We start from the raw sequence: 18,843 nt of genomic DNA, 5'->3' as shown, positions 1-18,843 counted from the left end.
GCATCATGGAAAATAATGCTTCAAAAACGACATCTCCATCTAATTCTAAAGCCACAGATTACATAAGGCCTCTCATCTTAGAAGATGTAATATATGATGGAGTAGATAGTAGAAAGACATAGTAACTGTTCCCACAGAGAAATAGTATATCCATCTCTCCAGGCACAAGCATTTATTAAGTAAACACTTATTATTACATAAAGGCAGTATGAATTCTCCACAGATCTCCATCAAGTGACATGCAAGTTAAAAGCTATAAAATGAGGTACAAAGTAATACATGTCGTAAGAGAGGAAAAAATAAAGTTCAAGGTTTTTATTTTTTTCATTAATTTTTATTGGAGTATAGCTGCTTTACAATGTGGTGTTAGTTTCTGCTGTACAGCAAAGTGAATCAGTAATACATATCCATATATCCACTCTTTTTTAGATTTCCTTCCCATTTAGGTCACCACAGATCATTGAGTAGGGTTCCCTGTGCTAAACTGTAGGTTCTCATTAGTTATACATAGTAGTGTATATATGTCAATCCCAATCTCCCAATTCATCCCATCCCCCTTTCCCCCCTTGGTAACTGTAAGTTTGTTCTCTGCATCGGTGACTCTATTTCTGCTTTGCCTATCAAATTACCAATGGCAGTTTTTACAGACTTAGAACAAAAAATTTTACAATTTTTATGGAAACACAAAAGACCCCAAATAGCCAAAGCAGTCGTGAGAAAGAAAAACAGAGCTGGAGGAATCAGGCTCCCTGACTTCAGACTATACTACAAAGCTACAGTAACCAAGACAGTATGGTACTGGCACAAAAACAGAAATATAAATCAATGGAACAGGATAGAAAGCCTGGAGATAAACCCACGCACCTATGGTCTCCTAATCTGTGACAAAGAAAGCAAGAATATACAATGGAGAAAAGACAGTCTCTTCAATAAGTGGTGCTGGGAGAACTGGACAGCTACATGTAAAGAATGAAATTAGAACACTCCTTAACACCAGACACAAAAATAAACTCAAAATGGATTAAAGACCTAAATGTAAGTTCAAGGTATTTATTACAGAGGGCGTAAAGTGGAGAACAAGTTACAGTGGCTAACTAGAGTCAGAAAGCTTTAGTTAGAACCCGAGGTCTACCTATCATTTACTAGCTGTGAGACCGTATGCAAGTTACTTATCCTCTATGGGATTATCTCCTCATCTGAACTAAGTGTTGTCAGTTTGTAGTGAAAGAATTAACACATGTAGAGCTTCATGTGCTTAGACGATAGTACTCATTGAATGATACCTCGATCTCAAGCCTTCATGTAGGAGGTAACGTGTGCGGTAGGCCTTGAAGGATAATTAGTGAATGGAACTGCAAAGATGAGAAAAGAGCTTTCAGAAGTAATGAACCTTATCAGCATAGGCGATAAGAATGGAAATCCAAGATACTGCCACACAGGAACTCAATTTGATTGGTATTTGGTACCTGAGAGAGTTAAGGAAACAAAGTTGGAAAGGTAGGTTGGAGCTAATTCATGGAGGACTTTGAGAGTTATACTAAATCTTTCTTTGGAATGCATTTGAACACAGGAGTTTGAATCTCTAAGAAGAATTAATCTGACAGCTGTGCACCAGTGGTTTGGCAAAAGGAGAGAAAACCAGGCTTAAGGCTTCTTAGGATACCATTATGTTGGTCGAGGGGAGATGTCATGAGAGCAGGAGCTAGTAAGTAATAGTAGGAATGGTGATGTGGAAGCAGCTATGATAGCCAATACAGAAGCAGAATTAATAGGATTTTGCCTTTGATGAGATGAAAAAAAGGACTCAAAAATGATGCCAAAATTTCAAGTATGAGGGCTGGGGAGATGGTGTTTATGGCGTTGTATATAAGAAGCTGAGGAACAGGACCAAAACTAGGAAGGAAGATGATGGTGAGCAAAATTTGTGAGATACTGAAATTCCAGTAAGATATTTAGAGACACTAAAATAATACAGACTATGATAATTTGGAACAAGACAGGATTTGAGGCAAAGATTTTGGAGTAATTAATATTATTAAAAAAAAAAAAAAAAACAAGTAGATGATTAACGCCATCAGATGGCCAATGGAAAGGAGAAAAACAGAAGAGAAACCCGAGGGAACTAAACAAAAACAGCAGAGGGCCACAATAGGTAAGGGAGGAAGGAGCTTCTGGGAAAAATGATCCTCCGAGTCAGATAACTCCGGGCGATGAACCAAGAGGAGATCTGAGAACAGGTCTTACAATTTGACCAGCACATTGTTCTTGAAGGATTCAAGATAGAGTGATAGGTAAGTAAGCCGCTCTTCAGAGTGTTAAGAAAGGTCAGAGGTGATGAATATTGGAGAGAGCAGACATGGAGTAGTTTGAAGAGTTTAGCTGAGAAAGGATTTTTTAAAGAAGACAATTGCAATGATAAAGGACAGATGGGTTTATTTTAAGGTGCAGAAACCTGCAGTCATTAGAAAGTCAGAGAGGAAGAATAGGTTTAGAGAGACATGAGAGTGTGAGAGTTAGATAATATATATGTGGAAGCAAGATTGTTCTGGGCCCAGGAGGGGATTGATCAAATCCTGATGATAGAAAAGGAGACAAAAATGCTGTTGCTGGTTGACAAAAGAGGAGTGAGTTGTAGACATAACAGACTGAAAGGAATATGAAACATTTCAAATGGTTTATCTCATGTAGTCTGTTTTATTTTTTGTCACAGAGCTTTTCTTACATTTTGTATGCTCTATAGATTCTGTATGATGGTGGAATTTAGTAGCATAAAAGTTAGACTGACTAATATGTCCCAATGAGTTTGTCTGTGTTGAGGTGGTGGTTCATCAGGCAAAGCTATAATAAATTCATAAGTAGAGATGAAATCATATGTGAAGCTCTAGGTGAATTTTACTTCTCTGATTATTACATTATCAGCTTTATCAGTAGAGCATCTGGTAATAAATCATATTGATCTTCAACTCCAACAAAATACACCCATTACCATTCATTATAGTGGCACAACTTACTAGCTTAGTGACTCACTTCTTTTATTACTCTTTTACTTTTTTATTAAAGAATCAGTAAGGGGCTTCCCTGGTGGCGCAGTGGTTGAGAGTCAGCCTGCCGATGCAGGGGACATGGGTTTGTGCCCCGGTCCGGGAGGATCCCACATGCCGCGGAGCAGCTGGGCCCGTGAGCCATGGCTTCTGGGCTTGCGCGTCCGGAGCCTGTGCTCTACAACAGGAGAGGCCACAGCGGTGAGAGGCCCGCATATCGCAAAAAAAAAAAAAAAAATCAGTAAGATTCATAAAGTGTAGAAATAAAGTTAGCAACATCTTTAAAAATTTTTATACATTCTATATTTTTAATACATGATGAACTGAACATTATAAACTCCCTTCATATTTTTCATATAATGTTTTAAAATTGGATTTTACCAGTAAATTATTAATAGAATTTCTTTATTGAAAATTATCAGACATTTCATTCAGTAATGTTGAGTTGACTTCCTACTGTCTAGTGTGTCTTTATTCCTGTAACTATCTCATATTGTGACAAAAAGAAAGTATGTGTGTGTGATATGTAGCAGTGATCAACTGCCTGTAAATCTGGATAGAAAAACTTGCCTCACCCTTTCCTTTTATCTGATTTGTGCTTGCAGCTATAACTTCACACTGTGGTATGTGCTTAAATTTGTTAAGATATAGAAGGGAACTATTCCTTTAAAGTCAGAATTGAAATAATTGGAGAAGAAGGAATAGAAAAGAGACTAGCATTTATCTAATGCCTGCAGTGTTGGATACTATGCACATATTGTAGCATTTGATCTTCTCATTGACCTTTGATGGGTGTATTTGTGCAATTTAAATAAAATAGGAAAACTAATGCAGAGGCATGTGTTAGATAAAGGTTGGTTTTATCTCTCCAAGAGGCCTCATTATCCTGATGATTTTACCATGGTCCAGGATCTGTCCTCCCATTTGCAGACTAGGAATCTGATTTTGACTGCACTTAATTATTACATTTTGTAACTATATATCCATATATGTATATGTATGTATATATATATATATATATATATATATATATATATATATATATAAATATATATTTGTGTTGTGTGTTTGTCTTCACTACTAAAGCAGCTCTATGAAGACAGGAACTGCTTCTGTTCTAATCACCACTGAACACCCAGCAACAAATCTAGTTCCTGGCACATAGTAGGCCCTTGATAAATATAAGATAAATATTTATTGAATGAATGGATAATGTAAAAATTAAACATTTAAAGCAGATTTATCTCTGAAAGGGTGGAGTTATATTAAGCACGATTTAAAAAAAAATCTGAAGGAGCAGTCCATTCTCTTCCCATAGAAAAATGAAATGATGCTTTTTAAGCATAAAAATCAATAAGAGAAATTTTAATGAAAAAAAGTTATGAATAGAATGCTTAATGAAATGAGCTAAAATGGGCTAACTAAAAATTCCTTTGTTAAATTCCCTGCTTCCTGTCCTGGCTTGGATTCTACTCTCCACATGCATCTGAGAGCAACTTTTTTCTGCTCTAGGTTGACCAAGCCAGTATCTAATAGGTACCCTCCTTCTTTAGATGTAATAATTAATTCAATCTTTTTACAGACATCTTAGACATCTTTCTCTAAGGTCACATTTTCTCTGTAACAAAGCCTATAGACGTTTACCTCAAATCCCTCAAAAGTTGACAACTTCATTTTGCTATTTAAAAAAAGACCAGGCTCAAAAAAGTTAAGAAATCTTGTAAGAAAACAACTCTTCAATTATGAAGTGACTAAACTGGCCTCAGTCTTAGATTTATTTGACTCCAAAGCCTGTTTTCCATCCTCCATCCAGCTGCAAAAGAAAGATAGATATGGCTTAGCTTGTTGGGATATTATAAAAGGGATGATTGAAAAAAATGAAGAGAGGTAGATATCAGAAAAACAGGACACTTTAAGAAACTTACATGTGAAGGGAACATAGAAGGAGCATAGAGAAAGACAAGGCATGAAGGTATAGGAATGTTTACAAAACTAAGAACTGTTTCGTATGACTTTATATCTACAACTGTTGTCTTCTTTCCTAGTGTCTATTAAGTAATTTCATATCTCCCTAGATTTTGTCTACATAGAAGTTATCACAGCTTAATTTGATATTCTGGTTAATGTCAAACTACCCTATTAGACTGCAAGCTTAATGAGGGCAGGATCATGTCTTTTTTCCTCACCATTTTTGTCCCAAAACTTAGCACAGTGTGGGCGGGGAGAAGAACAGTACTGGGGTGGGGGGTCTGGGACATACACTCAGGAGAGCCTCCAAGCCTCCATCCTTCCTAGTAAAAGAAAATGTGACAAAGGAGTATGGACTAATGAAGATAGATGGGGGGGAATAGAATGTGTAATATCAGGTAAAATTAGGTTTAGAAGAAAGAAGTTGTTGCTGCCCTGGAATCTTTCCAGCACTTGGCTGCTTTGAACACTGTTGGTTGGGTACCTTGTTTTCATACACATGGAATGCCTTAGGCAAGTCTGTACAAGGCCTGACCCATGGCAACAAAATCATTAATAGCAAATTGATTCTCTATATATCGAATCCTCAGAATTAATTTCTTAAATCTTGTCTTGAGGTGTAATACTTTGAATGTGATGTGATAGATTGCTGTAAAGTAGACATTTAGTTCTCTTCAATCCAGTTATAGATTTTCTGTGGCATAGCACCTGTCCAAACCATTATACAGAAATTCCATAAATCACGGAGAACAGTTAGTAAAAACATAGGTTGAACAATTTAGTATGTCTTGTTCACTCTTAGGTCTTACTGCTTTTAATCTTGGTTGCATTTTTCAGGGCTCCAAAGCTGGGAGCCATACAATTCTTCCTTTTATTTGTCTGAGAGGAGATAAGGAAGCTTTCAAATTTCGGGAAAGGAAAGTATGGTAACAAAGTTCTTAGGCCGGGTCTTATGGGGGCTGTCTCTGTTTTCTAAGATGTATTGCAAATTTTCAGAAGTTATAGTATTTGTTTTGGATGTACTATTCAAATAGGTAAAATGGAAAGGGAACTCACTTTGTTGTATAAATTTATTGGACTGCTTTTACTCTGCTAGTAGTAAAGAAGCCTATTTCAGAGAGATTCACAGTATTAGAGGTTGGATATGAAGTTAGGAGTACATTTTTTTCCCTTTTGTTGACTCTGGATCATTTGCATGCATAATTATAAAGAAATGAAAGTGAGAATGATTCTTGAATGCTCTGATTACAAACTGCATTTATGATACTGAACATAATTTTAAAAATCCATCTTTGTCCTCCATTTCTGTTTAGGCACTCTTCCTGTGTTTAACCCTTTTGCATGCTATTTCTGCATTTGCCCCTTGCAAAAGGGGCATCCTTATTTCTATTAAATAATACTTGCCAAATTTTGAATCTGCATATTTCAAAGTTTCTGTTGGTAGGGATATGTAAATTAGATTTGATCAACTTGTTGTTAAAGAACCTATTCTATACTAGCTTATTAGGAAAGTTCCAGGTACTCATGACATCAAGCATGACTTTTTGACTACTTAGCATGCACTCAGGAATATCTCAGCTAATAGCACAGCTGTCATGCTGTGTAATTGGTTCATTTTCTTTTAATTATGCCCAAATTTTGAAAATAAATTTTAAAAATAAATATAACAGTTTGACTAATTTTTATAGCACATGTAAATTACCTTGACTTTACTATTTAGACAATATCGATAAAATATCTCTGAAGTTTTCACATCATGATCTCATCCTAAGTTAGGAGCTTAGAAAAAGACATAATAATTTAGCTTCTTACAGAATGTAGAAAGCCAATTCATTGTTCAGTATACAAACTAAGATCACCACTGAGTTTCCTCACAACAAACATCTCACTTAATTCTTAGTCATCAGTAGCCGTGCTTAGTGTAATCCCTACAGCAATTTTGATAGTTCCACAGCAAAATAGTATAAGATAAATTAGGTAAAATACATTTAAAACTAAACTAAACCTGTAGTTCCATAGACCATTATTGAGTTCACTAATAATCATTGGAGCATTTTCATCTTTATTTTGGCAAAATTCTCAATTTTATATGCATATCTTGAACAATCTTTAATTCCTATTGAATGAAATAGTAGGATAATCATCTTTGTAAAGATAATTCATTTTTATTAAGAGTGTGGGTTCATGAAAAGAAAATTATTTGCTCTTATTTCCCTCAATTTACTTCCTTTTTTCCAATTTTACTGAGGAATAATTGACAAATACAGTTGTATATATTTAAAGGCTCCAACATGATGATTTGATATACTTACTCATTGTGAAATGATTACCAAGATCAAGATAATTAACACATTCATCACCTCAAATAGTTAACTCTTTTTTTGTGTGTGGTAAGAATGTTTAAGTTCTACTCTCCACAATTTTCAAGTATATAATATTTGAAATATATTATTAACTGTAGTCACTGTGCCATACATTTGACCCTCAGAACTTATTCTTCTTATAACTAAAAATTTATACCTTTTGACCTTCATCTTCCCAGCCACCAACCTCTGCGACCACTATTCTATTCTGTTTTTATGAAATCAGATTTTTTTTCAATTCTGCATGTAAATGATAGCATACATTATTTGTATTTACCTGTTTGGCTTATTTCATTTAGCATATGCCTTCCAGGTTTATCCATGTTGTCACAAATGACAGGATTTCCTTACTTTTATGGCTGTGTAATATTCCATTGTATATATACCACAATTTCTTTATCCATTCATCTGTTGTAGGACATCTAGGTTGTTTCCATATCTTGACTATTGTGAATAAAGCTGCAGTAAACACAGAGATTCAGATATCTCTTCAAGATAGTGATTTCAATTCCTTCAGGTATAAACCCAGGAGTGGGATTGCTAGAGCATATGGTAGTTCAATATCAGTTTTATTGGAACCACATACTGTTTTCCATAATGGTTGTACCAATTTACATTCCTGCCAACAGTGTATAAAGAGTTCCTTTTCTCCACATATTTGCCAGCATTTATCTCTTATCTTTTTGATAATAACCATCCTGATTGGTGTGATATCTCATTGTGTTCTTCATTTGCATTTCTCCGATGATTAGTGATGTCGAGCACCTCTTCATGTACCTACTCTTGATTTGTATGTTTTCTTTGGGAAAATATCTATTTAGTGCCTTTCTTCATTTATTATTTTGATTATTTGCTTTTTTGCTATTGAGTTGTATGAATTCTCTGCATATTTAGGTTATTAACCCTCTATCAGATATATGATTTGCAAATATTTTCTCCCATTCTCTTGGTTGCCTTTTCAATATATTGATTATTTTTCTTATTTGTACCTAATTTCACAAAAATTTATATGTATAATGTGTATGTTATATATACGTATACACACACACACTCTTTATATGCTTTTGTTGTTGTTGTTTGATCATTTCAGAAGGAAACCACAGTGCCTTTCATAAGAGAAACGTATAGAAGAATGAATCAAACTTTTGTAATATTAGTTAAGATGTGAAAATAAGTATGGTAAAATTATAAATAAATTGGTGAAAAAGAAATCTTAAAATGACTAGAGTGGTAAGGCAAAGCAGATGCTCCAACTGGCTTCTCTTAAAAATCCCAAGGAGTCTGAGGAACATTATTGCAGCAGACAATGGTATGTGGAAAAGTAACATTTTTTTCATGTACTACATAGTCAACAAATATTTTTGAGTGCCTACTCTGCATCAGGCATTATGGATGAGAGGTCACAGTTCCAGCTTTCAAAATGTTTACAATGCAGAGAATTGAAGCTTTACACACACAGAAATTTTAAAAGCTATATGATAATTAATAAAATACATATGCATGGAGAAATACATATGCACAGAGAAGGGAATATCTTGATTTCCCTGGGAGACTAAAAGAATCTTGGGGTATGAGGATGTGTTTTGAAGGCAGAGAAATTGTGGGCTTTCTAGACAGTGGAAAGAGCATGTGCAAAGCCTGAGAAAAGTGAAAGAGTCATGTGTCTTTGAGAAATTAAAACAGTTTTAGTTGTTAGAACATAAAGTACAAGCCTAATCTTGAAGAATCACTGTCCTGATGTTAACAGGATACAAGGGGAAATTTTGAGCAGTGTAGTAGTATGATTTGATTTGTTAGTTAGAAAAATCACTCTAACATGGAGTAGAGAATCCACTTGTGATACAAACAGTTACATAAGGCATGATAAAGACAGGCTTAGCAGCAGATACTAGTGAGAAGTTATTCCAAGAAATGACCCAAGCGCTGTTGTGGTTGAGTCACTAAAAACTTCTACAGGAAAGAAATGGAGACCCATCAGATGTAAATAAGACCTATGTAGACTTTAACATAGAAATGAAAACAGCTGGGGCACAAAGTAGTATTCATTCTCAGGTGAATGAAATTGTCACTTTTTTAAAGAATTAAGTTATTGATTTATGGTTGTAAAATCAGCCAGAAAGAGTAAGTTGAAAATTTGTTTGGTTCAAATTCTACTAGTGATCACAGTGTTATCTGAACTTTAGGGGGAAAATGACGGATGACTTGGACAATAACTCAGTACAGGCATCGGGGAGAAGGCTAGTTGCTATCTATTCACTGAGTAATACTGTTAAACAAATGATGTATAAAGGTAATTTGCATAATGTTTTTAAAACTAAAATTATTACCAAATGGGGGACTTAGCTCAGTGCCTAACTCATATTAAGCGTCCAAGAGGTTTTAGTTATAATGAAAAACAAAGCAGCAAAACTTGCATTTGTCTTTCTTGGATTGCAAAAGAAAAATTATGAAAACTGAGTGTTACTGACATTATGAATCTGTACTCTGTGCCCCTGAAATCGGCGAGCCATGTGTCTTAGACCATTTTTCCCTCTAAATCTAAATTATGTGATTCTGTGTATTGAATGTACTTCTTTTGCATTTGAGTGTGTCCATATAAATATATACATAAAAATTTTAACACTCATTCAGAAGTTCATTGCCTGAAATATGAGGTCAATAGGAACTCACACACACACACATTTTTGTTTTGCTTTAAATGCTTAAAGACCAAATGGAAAAAGAATTATTTTTATTATGAAAACATCAATTGAATTTGCACTGAGGGAAATGTCCCCAGAATGACATCACAAGAAATAAAATAAGATAAAGGAAGTGGACAATTTTCAGGAACAAGTCATCCCAACATAGGGATTGCTGATAATCAATTAGGATGGACAGAGTCTTAAGGCAAAAATGCTAGCTATATGCAAAGTATGTCTCTCTAGAGGCCAATATTCACTCAGCTGTTAAAAATATTTGTTAAACTTAAAAAGTCCTGGAAATCGCAATTACATAACAGCAATAATATTCTAGTCTAAGATAATCTTGGGTCATTTTATGTAGAGACATCTGAAGGATTTCAATGGCATGCATTTACTGCTCAAGTTAGAAGTAATATTCCAAAAATATAAAGTACTTACTTTAGAACTATTATGTAATAGGCAAGAGGATCCCTGATGTCAAAGTAATATCGCTGCTTCCTCCTTTACAAATGCAGGACTGGTGTTACCTATGATGAGAATATTTGGCTACACTCAGCAGTCCATGACTCAAAAACTAAAGTCATTCTGCAGCTCCAGCCTTCACCCCATTAAATCTGTTCTGTTCTTTGGCAGCTGTTTTTGCCATTTACGTTAAAAGCAGATGGGGAAAATGCAAAGAACTGTCAGTTTTATTGCCATGTATAATCAGCATCTGGGCTGTATGTTACAGGAACACTCAATCCAAACTCATACTTTACTGGTGGTGTAAAAACTTTTTTTGAGTTTTTCAGTTTTCAAATTAGAGTAAGGGCTCTATTTTAATCATGTTGATCATGGAAATAGCAACCATTTGTATTTTTTTTTCATCCTCCATGTATGTGAATGATGCTTGAGTGTATGTGTTTAATAGACAGTTGGGAGTTATCTGCAAAACTGTTTTGCTAATTTGTTTTAAAATGTGTTTTGGAACCATAAATGTTTATTTCACATTAGAGATCAAGTCATGTGTCAGATTTATTCCTTTCTATAATCTGTGTGTATATGTGTGACTAATACATGCTATAGACATTATATTATATAATGCCATATATTATATGTTACATGTATACACATATATATCCTCATTTTAATTTTTTCCACTATTTTTTGAGCAGGAAAAAACGTACCATATATGTTTCTTTACATCTCATAATTTTTACCAAAACATTTATAGTAGGTTTTATTTTCTCATTTTTCAGAAAGAGAAACTGAGACACAGAGAAACAAACAGTAACTTTTGGAAGGTCCACAGAGCTAATCAGTGGCAGATTCTGAATTTAATCCAAGTCTGTATAAAGCTCATACTTTTAATCACTAAACTCCACTTTTTATCTTTATGTTGATACATATACAAAACATAAATACCTCTTGGGAGAGCTATTTCAGCTTTGGCATGTGGATGTTATTTTTTATAGTTTATCAAGATAATTTAATTTGAAAAATATTGAAACGAATGCCTGAGTATTGAAAGCTTAGTGAGTCGAAAGTGTCATTTAAAATAAACTAATGTTGTTTAATATAGTGTAAATGTCTTCAGAACTAGTTGGAATATTTAACTACCCAATTACACTGTATGTTGTATACTTTCCTGATGTAAGATCTGCTAATTGATAACCATGGTAAAGTATTTATATGCCACAGAGCCCAGCTATACCTGCACATAATTTCCAGGTTTTAAGTGTCCACAGTATTACAGCAGAGAGATTTACTGATAATTTCCCGTTTTCTACCATCTTTGAAATAGGCACCAGAAAAGTGACGTATATTGGTAGCTATTCATTCTTTAGGAACTCTAAAAGTGTGAAGACATATTTCTTTTAAAAAAAAGCAGTAGAGAACAAGAGGAAAAGATATATGGGAGTGGGAGGAAAAAGTTCTTTTTATTGGTTAAACATACTTGTGAATTTTTTGATTGGAACAGTTAGAAAACTGTCTTCTAACTAAAATTGAACTTCTAACTAAAGTTTCCTTCTTGTTTTGATGAAGTGTAGCAGCAGATTGCTTTGAGATATACGTACATACAGCGATGAAATGTTTTGGAATTGTTCACATACATTCCGTGGAGAAAAAGGTTCTGGCTCCTTTTATATGAAAAAGTCTTCCTTTATCATATGGGGTTTATAAAATTTTCTCCCTCTCTTACTCAGTTTTCTAAATCTATTTTTACTTTGAAATTTAAAATATTAATTTTTTTTTTTTTATGAAGGGCTAGCATTTGGAAGGCTCTTAATTATGGTGGATTTTATCTACAGCAAGCAAATGTATCTCAGCCATTACACTATCTCTTTTTGTAACCCTGGAATTTTTTGTTTGTTTGTTTTTGTTTTTTTTATGATTGTGGATGTCTGTTTCTTATACTTTTTTCCAATGTTTGCTTCTTATATTTTGAAGCTGTGTTATTAGGTATATAATTTTTTTAACATCTTTATTGGAGTATAATTGCTTTACAATGGTGTGTTAGTTTCTGCTGTATAACAAAGTGAATCAGCTATATGTATACATATATCCCCATATCCCCTCCCTCTTGCATCTCCCTCCCATCCTCCCTATCCCACCCCTCTAGGTGGTCACAAAGCACCGAGCTGATCTCCCTGTGCTATGCAGCTGCTTCCCATTTGCTATCTATTTTACATTTGGTAGTGTATATATGTCAATGCTACTCTCTCACTTTGTCCCAGCTTACCCTTCCTTTTTTTTTAACCTTCACCTGAAAACTCTAATATTTTTCCTCCGTATTTTTTATAATCTGGTTTTACTAGTCCCCTCTCTTGTTTTAGGAGGAAGGGCAACATTTGTGATGTGTGTTGTTTGTAGTTTGTCAAATACATTATGAGGTTCTTGTAATGAAACACAGAAATTATTTATCCTAGAGACCTAGAAGTTTACAGGAAGTACACATTAGTTTATTGTTTGTCCACTGAAAACAAGAAAATGGACATTTTTAAACGTTTTAAAACTTATGGTTTGACATCTATCAGTGGTAGAATATTTCCCTGCATGAGAATCTGTCTCTGTGAATAAAGGAGGCAATTATGTTGTGCCTTAATGGACTGCTAGACAGTGCCATAAAAACCAATTAGCTGCTGAGTCAATGTAAATAACCATATAAGCTTCGTTTGAAATATTCTTTTTTTGGAACAAGGTTGGAAGTAAATAGATAAATAAAGAAAAGCAAGCAAATCCATTGTACATGTCATTGTTCAGCTTTCTGTTGCATATGTTGTAAATGATATGGTTTGCCATATGTAGATTAAGTCATGGGACATTGCAATAAGGAATAATACCTGCAGTATTGCTATATTATGTTTGTTATTTTTGCATATAAAATTAAATATGTTTTCATCATGAATTCTCTTTGTTTTGTAACTTTTTGAACATGCATTTTCTAAAAAAATAGATGGCCCACTTATATCTTTTTGCTTTGTTTGCTTTAGCAGGAGTAGTTATCAATGAAATTAACTGCAGATTTAGCACAAACTAAGTTACAATAAAATATATTTAAGGGCTTCCCTGGTGGCGCAGTGGTTGAGAGTCCGCCTGCCAATGCTAGGGGACACAGGTTCGTGCCCCGGTCCGGGAAGATCCCACATGCCGCGGAGCGGCTAGACCCGTGAGCCATGGCCGCTGAGCCTGCGCATCCGGAGCCTGTGCTCCGCAATGGGAGAGGCCACAACAGTGGGAGGCCCGCGTACCATAAAAAATATATATATATATATATATTTAAAAGCCATTAGAACAATTAGTGATCATTATAAGTATTCTAGGTTCTGAGACTTTAAAATAATAAATGAATTTTAAAATTTCTAAAGAAGTTTTTTAATTATATTAAGCGATGGAATTAGTTTGACCACATTTGTAAGTTAATGTTATTGACATTTCAGAAGTCTCAGTACTGAATATCTCATTTTTAAAAAAACTTATATTGAACAAATTAGTTGGAAATGTAACTGTAAAACTGGACACTTTATCAATAAAACGTCCATGAGGGTATAAACATATCTGCTTTTGATCACCATTGAATTCCAATTATGTAATACAATATGTTGCACAGGGCCGGCATTAAATATTTGCAGATTGAATGAATGAATGAATAATTGCTGATTCCTTATTTTCAAGAAACTGAAATTATATTTACAAAAAGTAATTGTATGATCTAGTTTTGCATGACTGTTGAAAGAAACCTGCTAGACACTAAGAATTTTTATTTTTTCTCATATCGCATTATATTATTTTGAGAAAGTCTTTAACAAAATGAAATGATGTTTCATTGACCTGGATTTGAAGAAAGTCCTTTAATCAAGAGTATTCCATCTATAGCTTGTTTTTACTATATTTTCGTCGATTACATTTTAAACTTCTTAAAATCCAACTACAAGAATGGATCACAGCAAAAAAAGTGTGTCTCTAAACCATTAATTTATAATGTTCTAATCAATAATGTAACAGTGAAATGATTAAAATATCCTTTGCTATACTTAGAGCTTTTGAAAAAAGTAACCCTTTCTTAAGACCTAGATAAATAATCCATATGAAGGAAATTCATATTTGCTTCATGAGATTTATTTCTTGTCTTCTAGGGTAAATCTGCCCCTTAGGGGCCAACAATCCGGTGGAGGAAGGATATGTGAAAAATAAATAGAATGAAGTCAGATAAGAGCAGAGGAGTTTAGAAGAAAATGCCCTTGAGCAGAGAGAAATATACAATTAACCATACCTAAGAAAGTAAAGGAAAGCTTCAAAAGGAGGCTGTGCTCTAGTCATCTTAAAATAACTAAACAATATTATTAATATTGATGTGAAATTATTAACTTCAACGGCTAACAATAAGGAATGATTAAGGAAATACGGCACATTTTGACAATTGAGTTGTCATGAAAACATTAAAAATAATGTCTTCCAAAAATTTTAATGATATAGGAAAACATGGATGATATGATGTTGAGTGTAAAGGAGTCAAGTCAAAATTCTCTGTACAGTAAGATTTTAATTATATAAAGTAAATATGCGTGCAGAAAAACTAAAGTAAGATTCACGGATCTGAGTACTGTAATATGAGTGATTTTAATTTGCTTCCTTAACATATTTCGTAAATAGCTTAAGTTTAAGTTTTTCTTTAATGTGAACAAAATAACTTCTGCTTTCTGGACTAATATTGCAAGTTACAGAAAAGATTTTACCTTTTTGTGAGAGAGCAAGGTACAGAAACTTGGGGAATAACTCAATTTGGAGGACTAGAAAATGAAGCCATAAATAGAAAGAGAAAAGCAGAGCGAGAATCAGGAACATATAGAGTCACATCCAAGGGAGGAAGGATTGTTCACAATATCATATGCTACAGTGAGTTCAAGAGCAGTGAAGACTGGGGAAACCCATTACCTTTAGAGACAAGGAGGTCAGAGGGTGAACACTGAGACTGTTGAAGAAAACATGATATTGTAATATAAGGCCTTTGAATCAGAAAAGACCGTAATTTAAGCAATTTGACTTTACCTCCTAGTGATATTCTATTTATGTTGATCTGATGTCCATTAAATGCTTGTAATACATATAATGTCAAAGTATTGCCAACATTCAATAAAAATGAATCACTGTATATGACACATATATAGCCTATATATGGCCTCTCTATATATATAATATTTATACATAAATATACCAATATAAATGTATATACATATATGTGTATTTTTTATATATATATTTTTAATTTGGGCAAGAAAATGGAGCTCATGCCAGGTATTTCAACAGAGGGATTTAATATGACAAATGAGTTAAACAGCTCTAGAAAGTGAAACAGATTAGAAAGCTGCTTCCACCCCCAGGGCTACAGAGAACTAAGAAGTTGATGATATACAATGTTAGGATCTGGCCCTTAGCAGGAGCTAAAATTAAGGAAGAGATGAGACCACTGCTGAGGACATATCCTGAGGCAGAAAAGGAGAGAATACCCTGGCTTCTCCCTTCATCCCCCCTTGGGTCTCCCACCAGTGCCTCTCACTGATGAAGTCTCACAAAAGCCAGTTAGCAACTGAGCCTGGACTAAATGGTTCACAGGAGTCAGCTCTCTGGGATACAGAGCAGAAGCGAGGAGAAGGGATGGGAAATGTGTATTAGCATATTTATATGGGTAGAAATGAGGCTGAGAGACAACATTTTTTGATGGACTAAAATATTTACCAAAACACCCTGTGAAATATACTGTTTTGTGTCTTTCATAACTAGATGGGTAAAATCTTGTCTTTCTTTGATAGCAGAACCATGGAATAGATAATGTTAGAGGGTTATTTTCACCTCTCAGATTTTAGTGCATCATAAAACCACGGCAGTTGTGTTTAAATGCACTTTGCTGCAGTGGTTTTCACATGAAATATTCACATAATGGTTTGACAGAGTCCAGACAGTTTTACTGAAAATATCTGTAGCACTTATAAATTTAGAATGTAGGATTTTTGCCTCAGAAGAAGCTTCAAAATTAATTTTCTGCATATAACAATTCTTTCAAGCTATAATATGCTTTCTGTAGAGGAAATGGTTTATAAAATTTAGTATTCAACCATAATGTCTTTTGTGGAAGAGTTATAGTTATCTGTAAAACATGTTCTACATCTTTTCAATGTTACAACATATTTCTTCCTGATATTGAAGTTAGCAAAACGTACTCCCAACTTAGCTTCTTACAGGTGTTCTTTCTTTTATACAAACTCCAGACTTAAATATTAATGAACTTGTAATGCCTAAAAAATCAGATTATTTTTATTGTTTTTAGAGTTGCTTTGTTTTTATTCCCAATCTTGTACCACATTTAGGGCAGAGCACAATTAATTTTAGTAGTCTTTTTTGAGAAAAAAAAGAAAATATCACTTATAAAGCATATCACCTTTGCTTCTTGACATGGCTTGAATTAAACATATCTGGGAGCTCACATTTCTATTTAAAACTTAATTTTTTTTTCATTGCAGACGTTTGGAACAGAACTCAATCAAGGTCATTCCTCCTGGAGCTTTCTCACCATATAAAAAGCTTAGAAGAATGTGAGTGAATAATATTCTGAAATCAGTGTAATTTTTAAAAATTATACAAGTCATGACCATGTGAAGACATCCATTTAAGTATGAATAAGTACTCGACAGATTAAATATTAAATGATGTGACTATCTGTTGCTAGTTCTATAATATTGTAATGTTAAAAGCTAAACTATTAATTTTTAAAGTTCTCTGTAATTTAGCATATTAATTCACACTAGTGTGAATGTACGTGGTCAATATATTATGCAATCAAATTCTTAAATATTCTATTTTCAAAAATAACACATGCCATCTTTAATAATAATTTAGGAAAATAGCCAATAATTGATTTAAAAGTGTGATTTTTTTTTAAATTTAGGATGCTTCAGACGTTTCATGTTGCAAATTTTATATATGTATTGATAGGTGCAAAACTGACATGCAAAGGCAATAAATAGCTTTCTCCTGCAGTAAATCTCACTGATATTCTATTTAGTTTAACCTAACCTATTTTTAATCTTAGCGACCTGAGCAATAATCAGATCTCTGAGCTAGCACCAGATGCTTTCCAAGGACTACGCTCTCTGAATTCACTGTAAGTATTGACCACATCACTGAAGGAAAGCAGCATGCACAAGGAATAGTGGCTCTAGTTTTAAATTTGGATTTAAGGGATATACTCTTACAGTTTTTTATTATGAATTATTAATAATAATTAGTATGAATCTTTAGTGAATTTCATCATTTTTATGGAGAACTGCTACCTGCCACTAAAATTAGCCAATTTTTAGGGGTATATATTTTAAGGTTTGACAGTTCTGCTGTTTAGAGAGCAAGAGTATGAGCCCCTTTTTTGACAATGTTTTCTTTCTGAAGTAAAGGGAAAATGTTTATTTTGGGGTGCTCTGGTCAGTGTTGTGTTGATAATCCTTAAGCCCATAGCCGCTGTCTCTGGGGACAATTACAGTCCCCTTTAGAATGATGTTGGGCGAAGTCTTGCAGAGAACAGTAGAAGACGACCATTGAGAGGGCCCCCCAACCCCTGCTTCATCACCTAAAGACTTCCCTGACAGACCAGCTTTAATCTCTCAAAGAGCAAAGATAAGAAGGTATGAGAGCTTTTTAATGTCAAAAGGACTTCCAGGGAGATAGCTATGTAAATTAAAGTGGTTCTGAAGTGAATTTATAAAGGCCATTATTCCTTCAAACTTGTACAAAATCTTCAGAAGTCCACCGAGTAGAGTTAGCTTTTATTTCAAATTTTAATTTTAAAGTTTGGAAATGAAATCTGGTATTTTTTTAAGGGGTGATGCTTAGAGAAGGGTTCTTATTGTTGTAAATTACTGCAGGGCACTTAGAAACTTCAGAAGTCAATGGTAGCCAGTGAGAATTTCAGGATACACATGTGTGATACTCAGATAAACACCTTTGGTTTATATAACAGTTTACACTCATACCAAGGGGAGGAGATGGACCAGCTCTTCTGGGCACATGGATGTTCAAGTTGCTATGCTGGTCTGCGCAGAAAACTGCAGTTTTCTTTGAAGAAAAAAATGGAAAACTATCACTTCACCTGCAGTGTCTGCCTAGGTTCATTTCTGTTTGGTTTTTGTTTTGGATTTTTATTTTAATAGATGAAGTCCAAGACCAGGGAAACAACTATTGGCAGAAAGTGTAAAGTACAGTCATGCACTGTTCTCAGGGTGGGCTGCCAGATTCTAAAATCGCAAAGCGCAATGCAAA

At 34.1% G+C, this 18,843-nt stretch overlaps 1 protein-coding gene across 6 annotated transcripts in view; it reads left to right on the top strand.

Annotated features, from left to right (window-relative positions):
* The window catches only part of SLIT2 (slit guidance ligand 2), a 382,557-nt gene that overhangs the window by 262,534 nt on the left and 101,180 nt on the right, over positions 1 to 18,843 (top strand). For all 6 annotated transcript variants that reach the window (XM_027103256.1, XM_027103257.1, XM_027103259.1 and 3 more), the window contains 2 exons: positions 17,055 to 17,126; positions 17,624 to 17,695. In XM_027103256.1, coding sequence (XP_026959057.1) covers positions 17,055 to 17,126; positions 17,624 to 17,695 — 144 coding nt within the window. The remainder of the gene's footprint in view (positions 1 to 17,054; positions 17,127 to 17,623; positions 17,696 to 18,843) is intronic.

Source organism: Aethalodelphis obliquidens, unplaced genomic scaffold, assembly GCF_003676395.1.
Source record: "Aethalodelphis obliquidens isolate GAN/ISIS:26980383/991018 unplaced genomic scaffold, ASM367639v1 scaffold6, whole genome shotgun sequence".
Taxonomy (NCBI): Eukaryota; Metazoa; Chordata; class Mammalia; order Artiodactyla; family Delphinidae; genus Aethalodelphis; species Aethalodelphis obliquidens.
This window is presented reverse-complemented; position numbering and strand designations above follow the sequence as displayed.